Here is a 21,097-nt window from a genome sequence, read left to right as displayed (position 1 = left end):
ACTCTGTTACTCGAACACAATTTTTTTCTTCAGCCGATGAAACGAACTGGAGACCCCAGCCCCAGACCCCTCCCTCGCCTGACATCCCATCCTCCATTTTTTCGTCCAAATTCTTTTGCCCTCTTACCCTCCCTCACTCTCTTCTCCCATCCCGCATGCATTGAATACAAAAAAAGGCAAGGCGCACAGTCGTCGTCGCTTGCTGCGGCCCCATTGGTTCTCAGCCCTGCTCTGTCAGCGCTGTATAATAAGCTTGAGGTGTCTCGTGCACGTCACGGAGTTTGGGCTATTCTTCAAGTTCATGTTTCTATGCCCCGTGTCCGTGTGTTTCTCTGTCGCAGATGCCGTGATCTACCCAAAGCCGCATGATGAGACGGCAGGGTAATCGTGTTCTGTAGAGAGAGAGAGAGAGAGAGAGAGTATACTCTGTAGCGTAGCGTATGCAACTCCTCTAGTGGCAACACCACATCTGCCAAAAAAAAAAAAAAAAAAAAAAGGTACAGAGTGAAACATTTCCCGGACCCCTTTGGGCCGTCTTTGGCACTTCTCCCCCCCCCCCCCCCCTCCAGTAACGAGGGATCTGAACTCTGCCTCTTTTCGGTCAAACACTGCCTCATTCAGCCAAGGCCCATGACTACGGTAAACCCCCGCTGGGGGGTATAGCCGCCGTAGCATTACTAACGCCGATTACCCACGGCGGGACAACTGATACCGCACAAGTCCGAGAAGAGTGCGTGTGTGGGTTCAAAGAAAACCATGGTAGTAGGTGTAGTTACTCTTACCTCGTACCGGACGGGGGGACATGACAGGACAGGTCCAATGGTTTTAGCGGACGAGGCCGACGGGTCCTGATTGGAAGAACCACCACCATGCCCTTATCCGAACCGGTTACCAGAGACGAGCAGAGTCTGGTTTGACAGGCGCGCCAGAACGGGAAGAGAAAGGGAATGTCGACGGGACCAAAGGCTGTGTGTGGGGTTAGGAACTTGAAGGGGGAGGAGGGGGGATGCCGCACGCCGATCCGCGTGAGATTTGTCGACAGGGGGGAGAAACAAAACCTTCAACTCTAAACTGGGGGGGGGGGGGGGGGGGGGGGGGATTGAGTGAAGGGAGAATAGCGAAATGTGATTGGGAGAAAGAGTCACAGAGAGAAAAAAAAAAAAAGGTTCGACACGACGGTAACATCGTCAAGGACACATGGAAGAACGTTCCCTGTTTAACCTAGTCTAGACACATATTAAAAATGCTACATCAACCTTGGTCTTGGTCCTGGCCCTGGTTCCATCAAGACGTTGAAGTTTTGGGAAGAGGGCGGGAATTCTCCGGTCGTGCGGCCACCGACGGACAGCGACGCCAAGATGGAACAGTACATGAAATAACAATAGCGTTGTAATGGCACTATTGCAGATATATTGAAGTCACATCGTGGGAGGGAAAATAAAGTAACGACAAAAAAAGCCGTTGCGCGCGCGCGCGCGGGTGCTTGCAGATACCCTACATAGTAAAGGGGAACAGGAATTCCAGCATTCGGGATTCTTTTAGTGTGGCATCGATGACTCGGCCTGCAACGTTAAAAAAAAAAAAGTATATCTCCCTTTGATATCACAAACACATGCATGTCGAACTGTAAATACCTAGTAAAAAGAAGAAAAAAAAGGATAACAAGTTAATGATATCCGTACGGTAATATCGATCTACCATTCGGCACCCCCCTTCATTTGTTTCCTCAATGCAAAAAAAAAAACCCTCTTATTTTGGTTTTCCGCTTGATCGCCATAATTATAAAATAAAAACCAACTTCATTTCATAATAATAACAAAATATGCGTGGGAAACCAGGGGGCGGGAAACTCTATGCGTTATGATTTGCCCTAGGGAGGGTGCTTAATTGATCAACTCCGTCATTTAATATACTACGTAGAAGATGCTCGCTCCCCATTTCCCACTCACTCATTTGTTTGCAAAAGTACCGATATCAAAGAAGGCAAAACATTAAAACGAGATAAAAAAAAAAAAAAAAAGGTATAGTGTTACCACCAAAGGGGGGAAAAAAAAAAGTCAAATGCATGGCCACTACGAAAATGCACACTGGACCCCTAATTCATTAATACGCATCATTCGTAATACCAAGCTTTTGCTTCGTCAGGACCATTGACGCAGCTGGATCCCCTTAGGACCGAAAGGGCTGGCGACATGGCCGCCGAGGCTCAAAATATGGCCTTGCCATATTTCCCATGTTCGGAGATGCAATCACCCAGATCTTTCGTACGCGGTGGACCCCCGAGACCCGAGATGAGGCTTCCAAGCGCTGCTGTACGAGTTAGCGTCTCTGCTGGCTTTGTCCCGTATTGCTCATAGTTGTTGTTGTTGTTGTTGACATGGCGCCATCTGCAGTCACCCAATTGCGCCCTGATTTGCTAATCCAGCGCGTCATCATGTCTTTTGGGCATCTAACCCAACATCAACAATGACCCGCAAAAGCCCATGGCCATTTCCCACGTCCAAGTAGGTCAATGCCTGCGGCGCCAGGTACACCGATGCAGGAACGGCGTTGGCACGCGGCCGCCACGAAGGATCTTGCTTCCAGCAACAAGGGAGAAAGAAATAAAAGAGGAGACGCTGGTGATGATGATAATATGCGGATGTCTCCGACTAAGGTAGTCGAGTGGGAACATCAACAAGATACTATGGTATCCCACGAGGTCGGGCCACCGGGGCGATGCTTGCTCTGCTTGCTTTTTCGGCTTCCCCTCTCCCCCCACAACCTTCAACAGATGCGAGAGTGGTTTATCTGGTTCGTCAATGCTGCCAGTATGCCCGCGGCGAGCGAGAAAATGGCTGCCCAAAGTTACTACTAGCGTAACCCCTCCCTCACAAATGTCATTCCATCTCGCGCTAGACGCATACCCAAGTCCTTCTAGCCTGGACGCGATCCTCGCCGTGGTGAAGGGAAGAACCCTGTCCGGCGGCCGGCGCGCCGGGAAGAAGGGGGCAGCGGTGGCCTGTCTCTGCGGTTCCTCGGGAACGCCTGGCTAACACCCAGGTCTGTGTGCCTTCTTTTCCAGCGATTTTCCGCTTGGTCTCGGCGAGGCTGGCTAGTTTTGTAGTGTCCTGGGCTATTCGGCACTAAAAAGTTAAAATGACAGGCCAAGATGTGAGATGGCCTGATGTGTTATCTCACCGCCGTCATGGCCCATTCCTTTGAGCATGAATATTGCGAATCTCGTTCTGCAAGAAGCGAATGCCCCGACGGCGATGGATGCAAGCCTGCAAAATTGTCCTGGTCTGTGTGGCATGGGTAGCCAACTGGGGGGTTGAGGTTGCTTTGCTATCGCCGTCGTTGGGAAATGCGATATCCTGGGGCAAGCCGTTATAGGTTATATCATCCCAAAATATCGATAATCTCCCCCCCAGCTGACGTTTACGACGTTGCAATTGGGGTTCCTTTCGGCCGTCACTGTTACTATACGTACCATGCACGAAGTACCTATCAGCGACGTTATAGAATAGAATCCTCGCTGTAACAGCGAACGAGCGAGATTACTGAGCTAACGGAGATGCCTACAAGGAATGTGACCCCATCCCACCTTACGGCTGCTAGTCCCTATTACCTGGAAGCAAAGTTTAAACAGGCAAAATCCTTGTTCCGACGAGGAACAGGGGCCCGTTGGCTTGCTTGCCTCGACTGTGCGCGCGTGTGTGTGTGTGTGTGTGTGTGTGTTCCTGCAGAACCGATTCAGGACATGCTTACCGTCATCGGTACTCACTCATTCACTCCCATCCCAAGAGGACCAGCCTTCCCTGCCATGCAGAACCTCAGACGATTCATTGTGTAGGGGGGGGGTGTGAGAGGAGAGAGGGAGAAAGAGGGAGTTTGGGGTCTTGGCGGTGTGATCTCTCGTTCCCAGCCTTTTCCTTGCAAAAGGGAAATTCTGCCCTCTCCGGAATTTTTGTAACGTGCGCGATGCTACACCAGACGCGGCACTTTACTTACTGGTAAGAAACTGGTTCAGAGCGTCAATCCCAATGGCGTGGAGGTGGGAAGAGTCTAGTACGACAGAGGTCTCCTCCGCCCAAGAGCACGGTTACGACTCCATCGGCGCCGTCACGACGGAGATTCCGTCAACTAAAACCAACGTTAGCGCCGTCCCTTCCCAATGGTAATAATGGACCGCGGGTCCGTTTTGACCGGGCCATCCATCTGTCGACGGGGATTCCCGTTCTTTCGTGGTGTATTCTGCCGTCCTTCTGCAGTGGCGTTCCCTCGTCTTGGTCGACAGGTCATTGGTCTGGCTTCTATGGATACCTTGCCTCTTCGAGATTGAGATTTACCATCGATCCTCTCACTCCCCCGGCGTGCAACCAGCCATGTTGGAGATGGACAAACTACCACATGTAATGTTTCAAGACTTTCATCTGATCAACCTTACCCTCCACACCGCGGTACACCCAGTCCAAAATCTTAGCCCTCAGCAGTAGTCAACCGTGGAAAAGGTCATACTGGGTTGGCAAGGCTCACAGGCTAAAGTCTGCTAAATGTTAGCGCGAGAGAGCGGTTCAGACGGACCGTCCACTCTTCGTTCGCAGATTATCTGCTCCTCCTCACCTGTCACCAGCCAATCGACTGAAACACTCGGACGGGAGAGAGTCGAGGTCCAACGCCTCGCTTATGCATCATCAGAGACGTCAATGTTTGAGAGCCTCGCCAAGCGAGGTCTAGTTCCATGCCGTAACGGCACCGATGGGCGACGACAGACCAAGAGGACGACGACCAAGAGGACGACGACCAAGATGCTCGATCTGGCTGTCTCTTCCCACCGCTCGGACGGCAGCGTTGCACTGTCACCTAAACGCCAGCTGCAACGCCATGCGCTAGAGAAAATGGGAAACAGCAAAAGGGCAAGGGGACACGCATCCCATCTTTCATCCCTGCACCAGAATCTCAACATCCCATCTACCCCTTTGCCCCGGACGATCCCAGATCAAAAAGTGATCACCATGATTAACCCTCTCCATCCACCCCTTGGACGGCTGCACGGCGCCGTGGCTTCAAGACAACCCAGCCACCAGATTCGGTCTGGCCTCCTTGCCAGTCATTCTCGCCGTGCTTCCCAGTGCGCTTGTCTTCTGCCACTAGCACAGCTGCTTACTGGTCCTCTCATTTAACGTTGTCTTTAATTCCCTCAATAAGCCTTTACGCTTGTGAGCCACGCGACAGTGCATACCGAAACCGAGGCTGAGAGACAATCACTACTGTTCGAGCTGAAGTAGGAAAAAAAAAAAAAAAAAGCTGACTTCTTCAAGATTGATTGTCTTCTCTTGTGCTTCGTCTGCCCATCTCCGCTTGTACTCCGTACCCCAGCACGTCGCTGACAAGGTCACTGAGGGACGACCGGCATTAATGACGGCTGTTGCGGCTACGCCCTTGACAAGGCCTGACAAGCTCGGGAAAAACATGGCAAAGAGCCTCTTTCTCTCTCCCTGACAAATATGAGTATGAATAAGATAGACATTGATGGTAGAGCTGGAGAGACAGAGAGACCCTCGTCCAGGTCTGTGACAACCCTCCCGTTTCAGGTGGCTGGGACTGGGTTGCAGTACCACCACCCTCTCAACTACTCTTGACAAGCGGGATCGCGGATGCCGGAGTGAACCTTGGGCTGCTCTTCATTTCTAGGGTGTGCACTCTTCTGACTATGTAGGGCAGTAGATGCCGCCTGAGGCGTTGACTAACGGCTTTGTCAACCTGCGAGCTTACCTTTTAGAGTTTTGCGTATATTTCGCTTATCGCAGCGCTTTCTTATTTCACGCCATATCTCGACGAAAAGTGATTGACTCGAAGCAGAAAGAAAATCACCCACCCACTGCACAAATGGATCGACGAAACTTTCAGCGAGTCCAAGTCTAGCTCATAGATCGTCGGACGCTAACGCAATGCCGGGTGGGCGTGTCTGTGGGGATACGTGAAATAGTATAAGAAAGAAAGGAGGACATATGATAAGATGATGGAGGCTTCACATCCCTGCGCCGACGAACGACAAGGCCGACAAGACGACATGAACGGTTGGCGGAAGATGCCGCCAGGGCCTCAATCCGGCGCTGACTTCCCTTTCCTCGCCTGTAGGGCCGGTGTTGGATGTAGCGTCTCACGAGTCGGGCGTGATGCATACATACATGCACAGTCCGTCTCATTGAGTATGGCGGCGCACCCCCCCTTTTTTTTCGTCCCAACTCGTGTCCCATGAACCTCTTCTCTTCCCTTTTTTCCCAGAACCGGGGAATCCTATTACGTTTCCATGCCGACTCCGAACGAACATGGGTGTCGCCAGACCGTCTTTTTGGTGGGGGCCCTGGGCGTGAATATCCTCAAAATGGAGGACCAGGAGTCCAGGGCAACTCCGCTTGCTACCCCGCCTACAGATGTAGGGGTCACGGGAGAGATGCTTTCCGCATCAAAGGTATGGGGGGAGCAGAAGACCCTGAATGCCGGGGATTTGCAGTTTGATAATGTGTTTCGAGAATCTCCTGGATGAAAGATCGTCGATAGAGTGTGTAAATCCCCCGAACCCTAAAGCGGAAGTAACAGGCCTTTATTCGCAACGATACGAAAAGTTATGCATTATTTGCAAGTCATGGACGGAGGCAAGGAGAAGATCAAAATCGGTCTGCGGCATGGCGCCAGGCAACAAGCGGTGGTACTTGTGTCATGAATCTTCAAGTATGAAAGAAGTTTGTAGCGATGCTTTCCGATTGATATTGTCAGTTTTTGTCGTGTCGTTGTCTACGATCCCCGCCGTTCGCCCTGTCAATAGGTGCCATCGAAGCGTCAAGTTTCGTCTGTATTCGGAGTCAAATGTGACACAAGCCATTCCGCCGTCACCGCCAAGCGTGCTGAACGCGCGGCATCGCATCTTGAGCGAATAACTTCTGGGCTTCACTTGGGTCGTTTTGGTCTCATCTTGTTCAGCCTGCTTCGATCTGACAGCCGAGCTTTCATGCGCTTTGCCACACATCCGAGAGCAATGTATGATGGTCAAGCATGTCGAGGTAGCATTTTCGCCTTCGAGCCCTACTGGGGTTCCGGCCAAGCTGTGTGATGGTCTATAACCCTGGATGTGGCCCTGTGATGCTTGCCCCTGAACCATGAGCCATCTGGAACAGTGAGCGCGCCAGACACATGTCACCCGTATGTGGGCTCCGTATACATGGGACAGAGGTCGGAGGTTAAGTCGTCCGGATTCAAGAATAGCTAATTGTCCGACGAAAGGATCAGACATCGCCAGGGAGGGGGCATCTGCTGGCATGAAAGATCTGTTGCGGCTCAAAGCTTGGCTTTGTAGTCTTGTTTTAATGTCAACGACTGTCATCACTTGACGGGCGGGCCGACTTGTTTCGACTCAATGCCTGGTCACGGTGGCGGTGTTTCAACTCGGCGTGTTGCCCGTATATTGCGGCGACATATAGACTATATCAACAAATGGTGTTTCTTGACATGGACTGCCGTCATGCTGGTGGCTATCCGTGCCATGATATGTACCTCTGAAGTCATCTTTCGTACAGAACCTTCCTCGGGGGGTGTCTCAATAGCTAGACTGGTCATTCCAGTACAGAGTCTCATGATAAACCCTATATATGAGTTAGTATACGTGTAATTCAAACATACGCCCTCTGACCAAACCAGCATATCGCAGATTGGGGCAAGGATAAACATGATCGTTGCATGGTAGCATAAAGCGACTTACTCAGGTCCGGTAGCGTACAGTGGCCACCCAAGCTTTAGAGTGATGTACTGGATAAGGTGGCTGGCCACTTTGATCTGCCCAACATCGGTAGGATGCCACTGTGGCGCAATATCATTATGCTGCAGGATGCCGGTGGTGTTGAAGAAGTGGACGAAAGGCTTCGCCCGTGTATTCGTGTTTGTCGTCTTGTTGGTAACGGCATCCCAAATGATAGGGTTGCTTAGATACTCCTCCGTGTTAAAGTATTCATAGACGCTGTATACTTCGTCTCGCAGGTCCGTGTTCTGGTCATATGTGTTGCCGTTCTGGAAGAAACCCTGCCACATTTGCTTTCAAAAAGTCAGTGTCACAAACTTTCTGGGGAGTCATGGAGGAAGAACCATACCATGACAATCACCTGAGCTCTGGGCCATTTTCCGTGGACGCCCTGAATGAGTCTCTTGTAACTCTCCACGTATGTTTCTTTGCTGACATTGTTCGCAGCGTTAGCGTCGTTGGTACCAAGGTTGATAACGACCAGGTCAGCTGCCGGATTATTGCAGAAGTTCCAAGGTTCCGGGTCATCTGCACATGCCTTTGTTAGTTGTGCGGTTCCTGATGGTGTCTCAAAATGGGTTCCAAGAGCCGAGCTTTGGTTCGAGTAGGCCAGGCCAAGCTGGTGCTCTGGCGTGGAGATACAACACATACCTCCCCATACTTCGTCTGCTCGTCCGCCTGTGCTTGATGTGTAAAACCATTGATGAGACTGTCCTCTCGGGTTTCCCCAGCAATTCTGATCAGAAACACAGATACCCGGTTGGGCCGTAATGGAATACTCAGTGTTTCCCAGGCCCGCGCCGACGCCGTATGCGAAGCCTGCCAGAGCCTCGTACGAGTTGTACATGCCCGCCGACAGACTATCGCCAATAAACTCGACCCGGCGAGGGTAATCGGGAATCTTAATGAGCTTCTCTCCAGCAGCCACATGAACCTTTTCGATCTGCACTCCATATCCCCAGTTTGTAACCCTCATCTCAAAAGTCACTGGACTAACCGGCCCCGTGAGTTCGATTCCCGCCGTCTTGGGGCTCACGAAGAGGTGAGTTGCGCCCGCTGTGACGTTTGTATGCATCCAGTCCAAGCCGGCAATCCTATAGGCGACAAGAGTGCTGCTTATAGTTTGGTTACCAAAAGTGACGGCGACGGTCTGGCCCGTGAAGCCAAACTTGATGCCCGGCGCCCTGTGGCGTGTGAGATTTCGGACGTGACCAATGTCTAAATGTGAACTCACGCCCACCAAGAAATCTTCTTGGAGTCCCATCGCCCTTTGTATGAGATTTCTTCAGCTGTAGCATCATACGTCTCGTAGCTACCGGCTGCCAGATCTACCTTGGTGTCGGGAAAGTCGGTTACTCTAGGTCGGCCATTCTCAAGAATGGTAGCGGTCACAGCCGAGACACAAGCAAGCACGGTTGCCAATGAAGGGGCGATCATCTTGGTCGTAGGGATTTCTTGAACAGCAGTACAACCAAGGTGCGTGGCAATGAAAAGCTGGCCAACAGAATGAGGCCACTGTGAACACAACAACCCTTCTTATAAGATCGAGCGGCCCACCGCTATGCACAGCTGGTGTTGACCCCCTCATGACGAGAGGCTAAGAGCCTAGGAACGGTGTAAGAAGGGCCGAGATGAGCGGGAAATCTACCCCCCGCCTAACAAGGCTGTCGGAATGTGAAGAGCATCCCGGCTATTCGGGTCCTGAACCGCATCCGACTCCCCTCGAAGTGAGTGTCTACACGTCAGATAACAACGCTGTGAGCGTATGCCATCTTCAGCCTTGTGCAAGGCTATTAAACCAAACGTGTCTCAATTTTCCACACTCAGCATCGTTTGTCAGCAGTTCAACAACAGAAACAAATAACCACACTTTTTGGATTGACGCAGTGGATGTTCATAAGCATTTGGGGTCGTAAATTCGTTCACTACCTGATATATCCAGCGGAAGAAGACGCCCCGTGAACCTAATTGGTAAGCGCAAGTAGTCGTAAGGTGTGATGGAATGTGGGCCACCGGCGCATATGGACAAAATTCCGGAGAATCAGGAACCCTAACCCGGGCCGACCAGACGGAATTTTGCGGGCGCTGAAGACGGCAGAGCTGATGTGTCGTACTGAACCTAGTTTCATTTCTGGGGAAGGTCGTCACCTGTAAGGCCCCTGCACCGAAGCCGTAGCGGCCGACCTTCTTGGTCCGGGGGCACGGCGTCCGGCGTAACCATGTTAGTGCTTCTTCGGGTTGGGTGGGCCGATGGGCGCGTAATTTAAACAAGACGTCATAAAGCAGCCATAAGGAGTATCAATGAAGGGCGGCTAGACAACTGGAAAGCATGCAGACTCGATGATCATCGAGATTGAGGCTGAAATCTGCGAAGCGCCGAACAAGGGGGGACCCTCCCCCAACAGGAAGCGCCCTGCAAGGTCCGACGATTGTGCATACAGTATATGTATGATGGCAGCAGTTAATCTGGTTGCTTGCTCTATTTGTATCCATAATTGCATATTTTGGTCAAAATGGTAATTGCAACTGTGATGCTTGACCACAAGTTTCGATTCGCGCCAGCCGTCCATACCTTGGATGCCTTAGTTCTTTTGATTTTCTTTTGTGGCATGAGTTCGTTCCCTGACCTCACTATCCTGTCGGGGCTGCTGATCAGAAGAAGCAGGCTCATACGAACGTCAACACGAACCACTGTCAGGCCAGAGGTTCAGGAAAACGACACAGATACTACCAGGACGTTACCGATATGTCGTAGCCACGTGCGAACCATGTTGGGGTATATGCAGAGTCGACGGTATCAAGTAAAGTAGGACAGTCGTTGGGGGTTGACACCAATGTCACCTGTACAGTCGGCACCAACACGGCGCAACGCTCATGCTCCAGCGACGCCTGACCGCACCAAGTTGTGTTACCAGAGACACACTGGCTGGATGTTCAAATGAAGCCATCACCCCCTGCGGCGAGCGAGTCCGGTGTAATGGATATCCAGGGAGGGCACTGGCCGCTTTGGCATCCCCACAGAAAAGGAAGAGATCCCTTTGGACAGTTTTGGTGGGTGGATGCTTGGTTTCCAAGGTTTCGAAACGCCAGACCGCCGAGTTGCCGTCATGATCAAATGCTCCATCGAGGGGGCCATGTTTTTCCTCACAGGCGAAGTTGCGATGTTAGGATTGGGGGATTGCGGCCGAGATGAAGAAATAACGGTAAGAGGAAGACCAATTTCGGAAAAGGAAGAAAATGGACACCCAAAGCTCGGCCCAGAGCAGCATCGGGAATGTGCGCTCTAGGTGGAAATAGCTATTTTCCATTTTTCAGGTGTGCAAAAGGTAGGTGCAATCCTCGTTCTAATCTCGATGGGAAAGAAAGCATCGGGTGCGCCTTCCCACTGACCTATCGTCACACCGACGCCAAGACGCGCGCTCTTGCTCTTTCCTCCCCTGTGTTCCAATCTGCTCCTGCCCTCTTGCTCTCCTCTTGCTTTGGTAAACTACAGACTTGGTAGAAGGCAAGAGCGACCAACAAAGACACCGTGCACCTACCATTACCAATAACCGGTTATATTTGTTTCTTGCCTACATATGACCGGTGTAGCTTCCTTCCTTGACCGTGTTTCTCTCACCTCACCTTACCTGCCTTACCTCACTGGGCCTTACATATATATCTTCGCGGCCTCGGTTGATCGTTGAACACTTCCTAGCTTCTGATTTCGACTCCTCTCCCCACCCTTCTCACCATTGCCGTCGTCTTTTTCTCCTTTCTCACGTCACCTTTGTCCAGTTTATTCAGTGATCCCTCTCGATTTATCCATCGAACCATTCGCAACCGAGGTGTTCGCGGCATAGTGTCTCAGGTTTAAGACAGCGATTGCCCATCCACCACTAATTAGCCATCACACACCCACCGAGATTCATCATCACGAGCCCAGTTCATCGCCATCCAAATAGGAAGGCCAATAATCTCGCAATACCACCACGGCGGACACCTGCCGCTTGTCTCAAATTAACAAGAAAGACCGAAGGCTGCCACACTGTTCCTGTGCCTGCACACCATTCTCATCTTGATCCCTATTCTGCCGCATTTAAACTGCGCGACTTGTTGCTTGGTTCGTTGCAGGTCCTCAACCAACACCCGATCTCGTCCTGCTGTCATTGCCGGCTCAATTCCCGTTTCGCGCTCGCCCATTGTTAATGGTTAATTGCTCGCGTATTTAGCCCTACAGCCACACTGCGCCGACTTTTCTTTTTGCGCCGCTGCAGCATTACATCGCCGTCGTCACTAGTGGTTGACGCCGTCCCAGGTCCTGGGACTTTACCCCCGTCAGCTGATACCCAGCTTCCCTTACTGCAACGAGGGAAAAAAGAAACCCCCTCCCACCGCACTGCTAACACTACTCGAATCCTGCTCTTTTACACAACCTGTGCCGTCATAAGGGACCGGCCCTTTCGTGTCCTGTTGCGCGCCGACGCCTTTGCGCTCTTGTCCTCCCAACCAGTCAAAGCGGCTGAGACCTGGGGCCTGGTCTGAGTCTGGGTCACCAAGCTTAGACCCTGTGCGGGTAACAAGCATCACGGTGTTGGAGGGTGCGAACTCAGAGGTTGGGTATCACCAAAAAGAAAACAACCCAATTTCAGCACTATCTCTTAGACTCCCTCCTCCCCATCCGCCCTAAAATCTTCCCCTCCTCCATTCTGCCCATAGACGACACTCCTTTTGGCCTGACTCTTGACCACGTCTTCTGCCTGTCCTGCGACTTTCATCCAAGTCCCACCTTCTTACAGCGCAGCGCAAGTGCCGCCTACACCGGCATTTCAATCCTAATTCGCCCGCTCCGAGCTCGCACCCCGATCGCCGGCAATGCTGTCTGTCGCCATTTCGATATCATGACTCTGTGCGCGATAGAACCGCCCAAACAAAGGCCGCTACGTTTCTCAGCTTTCAGCAAGAGCTTATGCTATTCGTCGCATCCGCATACGCAGCTGCAGCTTTCTCCTCCGCTCCCAACTGTTGTCGAACCCCTCCTCTCCCTCCAACCCCACCTTCGACAGGGACAAGACTCCGAAATTCATCGTCGCCGCAGTAACACAACTGGGGAAAGAAGGTCCATTAGACCTAACCGTTCCACAACGAGGCGCATCGCCTGCGAACGCTAGTCGAGCTCCCACCCAACTGCGCACGGTGCGCTGCACCGAGCCATGTCGACCACCCATACGAACGCGGTGCCGGACTCGCAATTGGGGTTAACTTATGAAGAAATACAGCTTCTGCGCCAGGGTCAGGCTGCGCTGGGCCAGGGGACTGGAGGAGGCGGTTCGAACTCGTCTCGTGCAGCAAGCCGAGCCTCGAGCCAAGGCCTGCTGCTGCTGGACAGCACCTCGTTGGCTGCACTGGGACGGTATTTCGACCGGGTCATGAATCAGATCGAGCAGCAGATCCTCTACCTCAGCGAACAGAGCCAAATGTTCACCATGGCGCAGTTCGACCGAGCCGGCAACCTTATCGAAGGTGCCGACGCCGAGATACAACGATACCACGAAATCCTCCGCCAGCTGGACGAGCTAGAGCTTGACTTCGACCGAATAAGACATATCAAGGAGATTGTAAGAGGATATAGATCCAGAGTTGAAGAAATGGAGCGGGAACTCGAACGAAGCAGCGGCTCGTCATCAAGGCATAGGGAGGGTCACCATCGGCACGGTCACTCCCACCGCCATGGTCACGAGAGCTCCCGTAGACACCGGCACTGAGCCATTACTAGGAGTCTACTCACTCACCAAACGGGTGCTTCTCAAGAGGGTTGATGGGAGAAGTCCGCCTCGAGAAACCTCACATTTGTGCTGGGGTTTTCTAAGAAAAATAAAAACAGAGAAAAGGTATTGGCCACACGGCTGCCACAAAATCACAGAAAGCTTAAAAGGCGTCTCATCCCAAGCGGGAACATACAGGACCGTGGAAACGGGTGTCTAGGCCATATTGATGGCGGCTTTCGTGTACTGTTGGTTGTGCGAAAAGGTGGGCATTGGTGATCTCAAGACGGAGGGCCTCGCGGCTGGACAAGATGGCAAAGCCTCACGGCTCGTTGGTTTACTTTTAAGGCGTTGGTTTTCTTTTTCTCCTCGTCAAACGATATCAATGGGTTGACGCTTCATGCCGACAAATTTCATCCACATCACTCCTCTCAGAGAGGTCTTTTTTGATTTCCTCAAACTGGAAAAAATACCCATCTTTCTTTTTCTTTACGAAAACAAAACACAAGCCTCACGGCGTTGTACATGGTTGTTTCGGTTTACATGGCAAGGCCCGGATTGCGATTCAAGATGACGAGTCACGCTTTCAGTTAGCATCGGCTACCCTCCGCCTGACGGGGACTCACCCACGGCATAGGGCTCACCTAATTTCCTTTCACTTTTGTACGAAAAGTATGGTTCTTTGGTATATGTTTAATTCAGGCAAATCTATCACTGGAGCTGTGCGGCTGGCACTGTGTAGCATGAAATTTTCGAGGGGACATTCAAAATCGCAATTGCGAAGCGCTTAATGTGGCGGTTACCAGATTATGAGCAGCAATGTTACCCCCTCGAGGTGATGAGACAACTGTTCGCGCGCATTTACGGTGCAGACTCGACTCGGCGTCAATTATCGTTACGTTTGGTGTTCCAGAAAAAATGCGTCTTGCTACGTTGTCCTTCTATGAGTGACCTTCTCCCGATGACACGCGGAGTGGGAGGCTATACTGGGGATTGGTAACCCCTATCAACATGGCCTAACTGACAGCCGGCTCTTGGTTTGTTGGTAGTGGGCAGGTGTTCGGACTCATTTTCCCAGCCTGCATGAAAAACCGTCTTGGCTGCCGAAGTGATACTTGATGCTGCACGACACGCCGGTCTGGTGCTTGGCTGACTGCCAACAACCTGTTGCCTGCTTGCTTAGTGCTTCGAGGATGAAGGGGACCACCAGCGGAGGACAGATTACACGGTGCGACGCAGTCTCGGAGGTCAATACTCTCTTCGTAGCCGCCTTTCCTGCACACAGGCTCACCTGCGGCACTGCTTGTTCTTTTCAGAGAATCCGACTGGTCCTTGATGTGAAGTTTGGTCGAATGGATCTGTCACGGATGACCGGACAGAGTTCCGGTTTGACCATGGATTAGGCTTCGTTGTGATGGTTCCTACCATTCTACCCTCCCATCTCTGCTTGATGGCTTATCAGGCTGATGGTGTGGCAGCAGCCTTTGGCTTGTCCCGTCATGTTAATGTGGCGCTCGATCTGGTTACCCAACTCCCAGGCATGTCCTAGTCTCGCCGTAATAATATACGGCCCGATCATGCGAGACTCATAGCCTGGGGCAACATGGGACACTCAAGTACAGTGAGGTGTACTGCAAGGACATCTACTTGTTGAGTGAAAGTGACTTTGAAAGCTTGATGACCAATAAGAGCCGCAGACTTAGAATATGTAGGACTGCCGTATTTACAAGGTCGCTAGTACATATTATTGATTTCGATATTGATGGGTTTAAGTGGACAGGTTTCTTGCCCGATAGTATCAACAATACTTCAAACCGCAACAAGCTCCGACCAGAAGCCCACTGCGCCGAATATCGTGACTACACCGAGAAGGCGAGTGTCATTTTCAAGCCCCCCGACTTACCCACAGACTTTTGAACCGGGATGGCCTCTCCAACAACTCCCGCGGATTCCCAACCTCTACAATTTTCCCCTCGTGCATAACAACAACAACGTCGTAGTCGACTATAGCTTCAAGCCGGTGAGCCACCTCCACCACCGTGGCATCCCTAAACTCCTCCGCCAACACCTTTCGGACCTCTCCGTCAGTGGTGTGGTCGACGTTACTCGTCGCCTCATCCAACAACACAACGTTCCGATGATGCAACATCGCCCTCGCGAGACAAAACAGCTGGTTCTGGCCCGCAGACAACCCAGCCTCCGACATCTCCGCGTCCAGTCCACCGCGCGCTTCCAGTGTTTCCCAGACACGCGTCTTGCGGAGGGCCGTGATGAGGTCGGCGTCGGGTGTGTGTCCCGCCGGATCGATATTGTCGCGGACGGTCCCTGGGAGCAGGACAGGATCCTGCGGGAGAGTGGTGAGCGCCTTGCGGACCTTGTTGCGGGGCATGACTGTTAGAGAGTGCGAGGCGATGGAAAGGTCGCTTCCTGGTGCCAGATCGAGGAGGCGAAGGAGAGATAGGAGGAGGGAGGATTTGCCGCTGCCTGAGCGGCCGCAGATGCCGACTTTCTGGCCGGGCTGGATCGTGAGAGTCACGTTGTTTATCACGGGGTCCGTTTCGTCGCTGTTTACGCGGGCGTTAATACAATTTCGTAAGATATGGGAGGGATCGAGATACAAAAAAAGGGGGGGCAGACGGACCTGTAGGATGCCGTGGCGTTCTTGATTTCAATCTTTCCGTCGTCCGGCCAGGAAGGCGGCGGACTGTGATTCTCGCCTTCGCGGTCTTCCCGCGGCGTATACTCGATAAAGTATTTCAATCTCGTAATGGCGCCCAGACTCGTCTCGAGCAACGTCCACATCTCGATAAAGTTGCCCAGAGTCTGGTTGAAGCTGATAATGTTGACCATCGCGAGGCCGATGGCGCCTTTTGTCGTGGTGCTGTTGAAGTGTAGCGCAAACGCCACCAGGACCAAGGCCATGCCCGCGACGAACAGGTCCAGCACGACGTTCAGCCACCGCTGGACGCAGAAGAAGAGGTAATAGGGCCGCTGGGAGGCATCGAGCAGCGCCTGGCTCTCCCGCAGCATTGCGGGCCGCCAGGAGAAGGCGCGGAGCGTGGGCAGGCCGGCGAGGACCTCGGTGAAGTGCGTGAAGAGGGGCGACTTGGCCTCGAGGTCGATGTGGCGCAGCTGGCGGGACGTGCGGAGGTAGTACTTTTGCAGGAGGTACAGGGCGATGAAGGACGGCGGGATGAGCGCCGCGACGTAGGTTGCGCCGGACGCGATGAGGGCCGTCTCGGCGACGACCATGAGGAGGCTGTGCAGCGTCGCGAAGGCCGACATGGGCAGGCGGTGGTCGATTAGCGTCATGTCCTGGCTGAATCTGTTCAGGGTGACGCCGCTGTCTGTCGTCGTGAAGAAGAATAGGGGGGCGCTGGTTGTTTGATGTTAGCTTTTTTTCCTTTCTTTTTTTCTGGGGGTGAGAATGGGGAGGTCTTGGACGTACGCTAGGACTGCGTCGAGGAGCATTTGATGAAGGTGTTTTGCGGATCGCGGGATGACGATTAGCATCCAGAAACTGGGGGAGGGTGGTTAGAGTCCGTTTGTAAGTGGTTGCGATGTGTGACGCGGATGGATGTATGTACCTGAGGGAGAGGGCGTTCATGAGGAGGCATAGGATGGAGAACATGACGTAGACGCCAAAGTACATTGCCGGACGCTCGTTTGTGCCGTTCTCCGTCCAGAGCCGGAGCCAGACCTCTGAGTTGATACAGTTAGAGAGTGATGATAGGTATGAATGTTTGTGTGGAAGGGGGAGGGGATACTTACGCGGGAGTTTGGTGGTGGCCACGAACAGGACGACCATGAATATGAAGGGGGCCAGCATGCGCCAGCCGATGGAGCTGAAGTAGAGTTTGTAGATTTCCGTGTCGCCCTTTTGCCTCGTGAGCTCGGCTTCGGTGATCTTTGCGTTGGGAACAGCTGGGGTTTCGGCTTTCGCGGGCGTTGCGTCCTTTTCGGGTGCCTCGATATCGTCGTCATCATCGTCGTCCGCCGCAGGCTCTTTTCCTTTGACTTCTTCGGCGAGGTGGCCCCAAGTGGACCGCGGGACAGAGTCAAAGGTGACTTGGTTGTGAAGTATGGTGCCGTCTTCGATCATGGTGATGCAGTCGGCGGCAGGGAGGAAGTTTACTGCAAGCACGGTCAGTCGAATAGGGCGGTTGTATGTGACTAGAACGAACGATACCGTGGTTAGTGGCCAGGAAGACGGTCATGCCGGTTTGGCGGAGAAGACCATCTGGTCCCAGCAAACGCTGAAAGACGGCTTTCGACGTCGAGTTGTCCAAGCCGCTAAACACGTCGTCGAGGAGGAGTAGCTTCTTGCGCGAGTAAACGGCACGGGCCAAGGCCTACAAGTTGTCAGACGGAGTGAGCGAGATAACAAGATAACGAGATGTAGAGCATGACTTACTACCCTCTGCTTCTGACCTCCGCTCAGGGCGACTCCGCCGGTACCGACAAGAGTGTCCTCTCGCTTTGGAAAGAGAGCAATATCTTGATCTAGGGTGCACGCTCGTATGACGGCAGTGAACCACGCAGCGTCGTAAGGGACCTGGCCGATGATATTGTCCCTGATGGATATGTTGCGTAACCAAGGAGCTTGATCGCAGAACGCGACGGAGGAGGTGTGTAAAGTCACAGTGCCAGCCGCGATGCCCAGTTCTCCCAAGATACCCTTAAGAAGGGACGACTTACCGCAGCCCACACGGCCTACAAGCATGGATATGGTGCCCTTGCGAAGGGTGAGAGAGATATCTTTCAGAATTTCAGTCCCGTCTTTCAGGGCAAACTTGGCGTCGCTGATGTTAACAATAGGATTGCCTGTGCTGATGGAAGGCGGTCTGTTTGTGATATTCAAAGACTGAAGCTCGACCGCGCTGCTGTTCGACACCTCGGCGCCTTTAGCGGATAGCGGCTGTAGATCTGAGCCGTGAAAGCTTGATGGCGGGCGTGCGGACTCTAGCGAGGACTTTTCAGAGCTGGAGAGGACCTGTCGCTGGTCCTCGAGCTCGTCCAGGAGGAGGAAATCTTGGATACGGGTAAAGCAGCCGAATGCACCCATGAGCTGTATAATAGACGAGATGAGCTTTATCAGCGGGCCGGAGACCAGGACGATAATCGACAGAGCCGTGAAGGCCTCGGCGATGCTCAGGCCCTGCTCGGAGCGAGTCCAGAAGACGGCGGCGGCGATGATGATGACGGGCGTGATCTGCTCAGCTACGCCACCTGCGAAAAAATATTAGGGATACATTTGCGGAAAGGGGGTTGTCAGGCAAAGCTTACCGATTACGCTGAGGAAGGTGACCAGGATTCGGAACTTGGTTGACAACTTCAGCTCGGTGACGCGCAGTTTCTGGACTATGCTGGAGAAATAGTCGGTAAGGCCCATCATCTTGATGCCTTTCATCTGGTTCAGCATAGACGACGTGATGGAGACGCGCTTCTGGACGCCTGCGTTCCATGCGATGCGAGCTGGGGCCATACGGGCGGACAGCTTGGTAGTGATACTAGTGCAGACTATATTCTAATGAGCCAAGTTGCTGCAGTGTTTGTACAGCGCCTTTTACTTACCGACTCCAGGGATGAGCAGAAGAAAACAAGGAGGGCCAACTTGGCGGTAAAGGAGGTACACGCCGAGCGGAAGTTCGACAGCCGCGGCCCAGACGTCGTGGATAAAGGTCATTGACACGGCAATGTTCTCAATATCGACGCTCATCAGCGTCACAGGCGCAGAGTCCTTGATGGCCGAAGCGTCGAGGTCGAGGGTCTTTTTGAAGATGAGCGACACGATTCCGCCGCGGAAGAGGGTGACGAGTTGGAAAGTCATGTGCTGGTACCAGCAGCGCGAGACCTGTGACGATAAGTTTAGAGTGTCTTGCTAGAGGATGTATTTGGTAGAGGCTTACAGCGAGGCCGACGTAAATGCAAGCAGTCGCGCCGACGAGACCGGCCGCGATATTCTTCGAATCATCTGTCCAGGGGCTGCCGACAAAGTTCACGATACGGTTGACGAGCAGTGGCTGGGCAAAAGTAAAACCCGCGAACAGGAGCCGAGGGAGAACAGCCGCGAGAAACGTGGTCCTGAATGCCCAGAACGTAGCAATGATCAAGCTCCAGTTGCTGTCCTTTTTGCCTGTGCACCGTCAGATGCCGAATCCACCGCAGCAGACGGAGGAGAACTTACTCTTTGCCCAGGACCGATCCAGCATGCCCAGGAGACGCGCCGAGTCGAACTTGGGATCGATGGCGCCGAGATCCTCCAGGCCGATGAGGAGTCTGAAGCCCTGGAAAAAGAGAGAGTTGAGCCACCAGAAGAGACTCCGGCTGACGACGCCCGTGGTCGATTCGATGGCCACATCCTTTTCGCTGCTGGGCAGGAGCACGCGTTTAGGGGTTTCCTCGAGAGCGAGAATGACGACTTTGACGACGAGGGATGTGGTGAAGACGCCCGCAACGGCGGTCAGGCCGTCTCTAAGCCAGAAAGTCCTCACCTGCGCAAGGTCTAGTACGATGGTGATGACGAGGTAGAGGGCGAGCAGAGCTGATGGCCGGATGGAGCGTTTGTGTTCGGTGTACGACAGCGCAGCGATGGAGACGGCTTCCACCAGACCCAAGACGCTCTCTGCGACCGAGGTGCGCGTGCTGGGTGTGGAGGGCAGGGCCCAGAGTGCTACGAGGACGACTTGGAGACATAGGAACACGGAGATTGCGGCCTGTAAGGAGTTAGGCCGCTGAAGCAACATCACGTAGTAGTAGAAGAGAGCATTTATGGAATTACCAGCTTCAGCCACAGCAGTTTACCGGAGCGAACGTGTACATCATTGCGAAGGAGCCATGTGATGCGTATAGGAGCAAGCAGAATGAGAAGAGCGGTTGGGAGTATGGAGAGGATGCTCTGTTCGAAGAGGACGGTGAAGTCAAAATAACCGTTCACCTGCGGTCCGAAATAGTCGTCGGCGGCAGCACTCATATTTGGATAATGTTGTTTGTGGTAGCCAACCACTCAACTATGGTATCTGTTACGACAATAAATACCAGTTCACGATATGGTCGAACACCACGGTTCTAAGCTGTTATACTCATCCATGGTCAACAGCTTGCGCGTCGCTGTGTTTTTATCCAACTGTCGAACCGCCAATTCTGCCTAGACGCGGTCTTATCAGCTGCCTATTTGAGCTCACTGAAAGTGATTGACTAGGGGGACAAACCCCGACCTGTACGGCACGTACGTGGTATATGCAGTTGGACGTTCGTACTTGGTCGCCTGTCCAATCAGTTCATCTCAAATACCATCCAGGGTACGCATTCCGGCCCTTTGAACAGGCCAATCCTGGTCTTTGTCAACCCCCTTATCAACACCCATCATCTCTCGTTACTTGAGCTGTTGGCGGTACTTTTGGGACTTTTGGGACTTTTGATATCTTGTGGTGAATCTTGACCTTGTTTCAACCTCGGGCAATCCATTTTCATCACGCTGTCCCATGCGCAATTGATACCGAAGCCAAGCCTGGCGCAAAACGCAAGTAAGTCAGCAAATTGCGCAACAACCAAAAAATATGGCCTCGGATCATGG

At 52.8% G+C, this 21,097-nt stretch overlaps 4 protein-coding genes across 4 annotated transcripts; 1 reads left to right on the top strand and 3 right to left on the bottom strand.

Moving 5' to 3' along the window:
* Positions 1-2,894: 2,894 nt before the first annotated feature.
* CTRU02_207077 (uncharacterized protein) lies at positions 2,895-3,208 on the bottom strand (the record flags this gene model as incomplete). The annotated part of the gene is made up of 2 exons (XM_036729299.1): positions 2,895-3,115; positions 3,181-3,208. The coding sequence occupies 2 exons, from the start codon at positions 3,206-3,208 to the stop codon at positions 2,895-2,897; spliced, it is 249 nt and encodes an 82-aa protein (XP_036578806.1).
* A 4,371-nt stretch (positions 3,209-7,579) lies between these two features.
* Positions 7,580-9,214, bottom strand: CTRU02_207076 (GDSL-like lipase acylhydrolase; the record flags this gene model as incomplete). The annotated part of the gene is made up of 4 exons (XM_036729300.1): positions 7,580-7,625; positions 7,742-8,070; positions 8,127-8,961; positions 9,012-9,214. 4 exons carry the CDS (start codon positions 9,212-9,214, stop codon positions 7,580-7,582), a joined length of 1,413 nt encoding a protein of 470 aa, XP_036578807.1.
* A 3,755-nt stretch (positions 9,215-12,969) lies between these two features.
* Positions 12,970-13,521, top strand: CTRU02_207075 (uncharacterized protein; the record flags this gene model as incomplete). The annotated part of the gene is made up of 1 exon (XM_036729302.1): positions 12,970-13,521. One exon carries the CDS (start codon positions 12,970-12,972, stop codon positions 13,519-13,521), a length of 552 nt encoding a protein of 183 aa, XP_036578808.1.
* Positions 13,522-15,406: 1,885 nt separating this feature from the next.
* Positions 15,407-20,494, bottom strand: CTRU02_207074 (ABC multidrug transporter; the record flags this gene model as incomplete). Its single annotated transcript, XM_036729301.1, has 12 exons — positions 15,407-16,085; positions 16,163-16,897; positions 16,970-17,041; positions 17,109-17,223; positions 17,293-17,655; positions 17,711-17,873; positions 17,936-18,750; positions 18,808-19,041; positions 19,096-19,375; positions 19,431-19,657; positions 19,709-20,237; positions 20,303-20,494. The coding sequence occupies 12 exons, from the start codon at positions 20,492-20,494 to the stop codon at positions 15,407-15,409; spliced, it is 4,404 nt and encodes a 1,467-aa protein (XP_036578809.1).
* Between the last annotated feature and the right edge of the window lie 603 nt (positions 20,495-21,097).

Source organism: Colletotrichum truncatum, assembly GCF_014235925.2.
Source record: "Colletotrichum truncatum strain CMES1059 chromosome Unknown Contig_0004, whole genome shotgun sequence".
In the NCBI taxonomy this organism is placed as follows: domain Eukaryota; kingdom Fungi; phylum Ascomycota; class Sordariomycetes; order Glomerellales; family Glomerellaceae; genus Colletotrichum; species Colletotrichum truncatum.
This window is presented reverse-complemented; position numbering and strand designations above follow the sequence as displayed.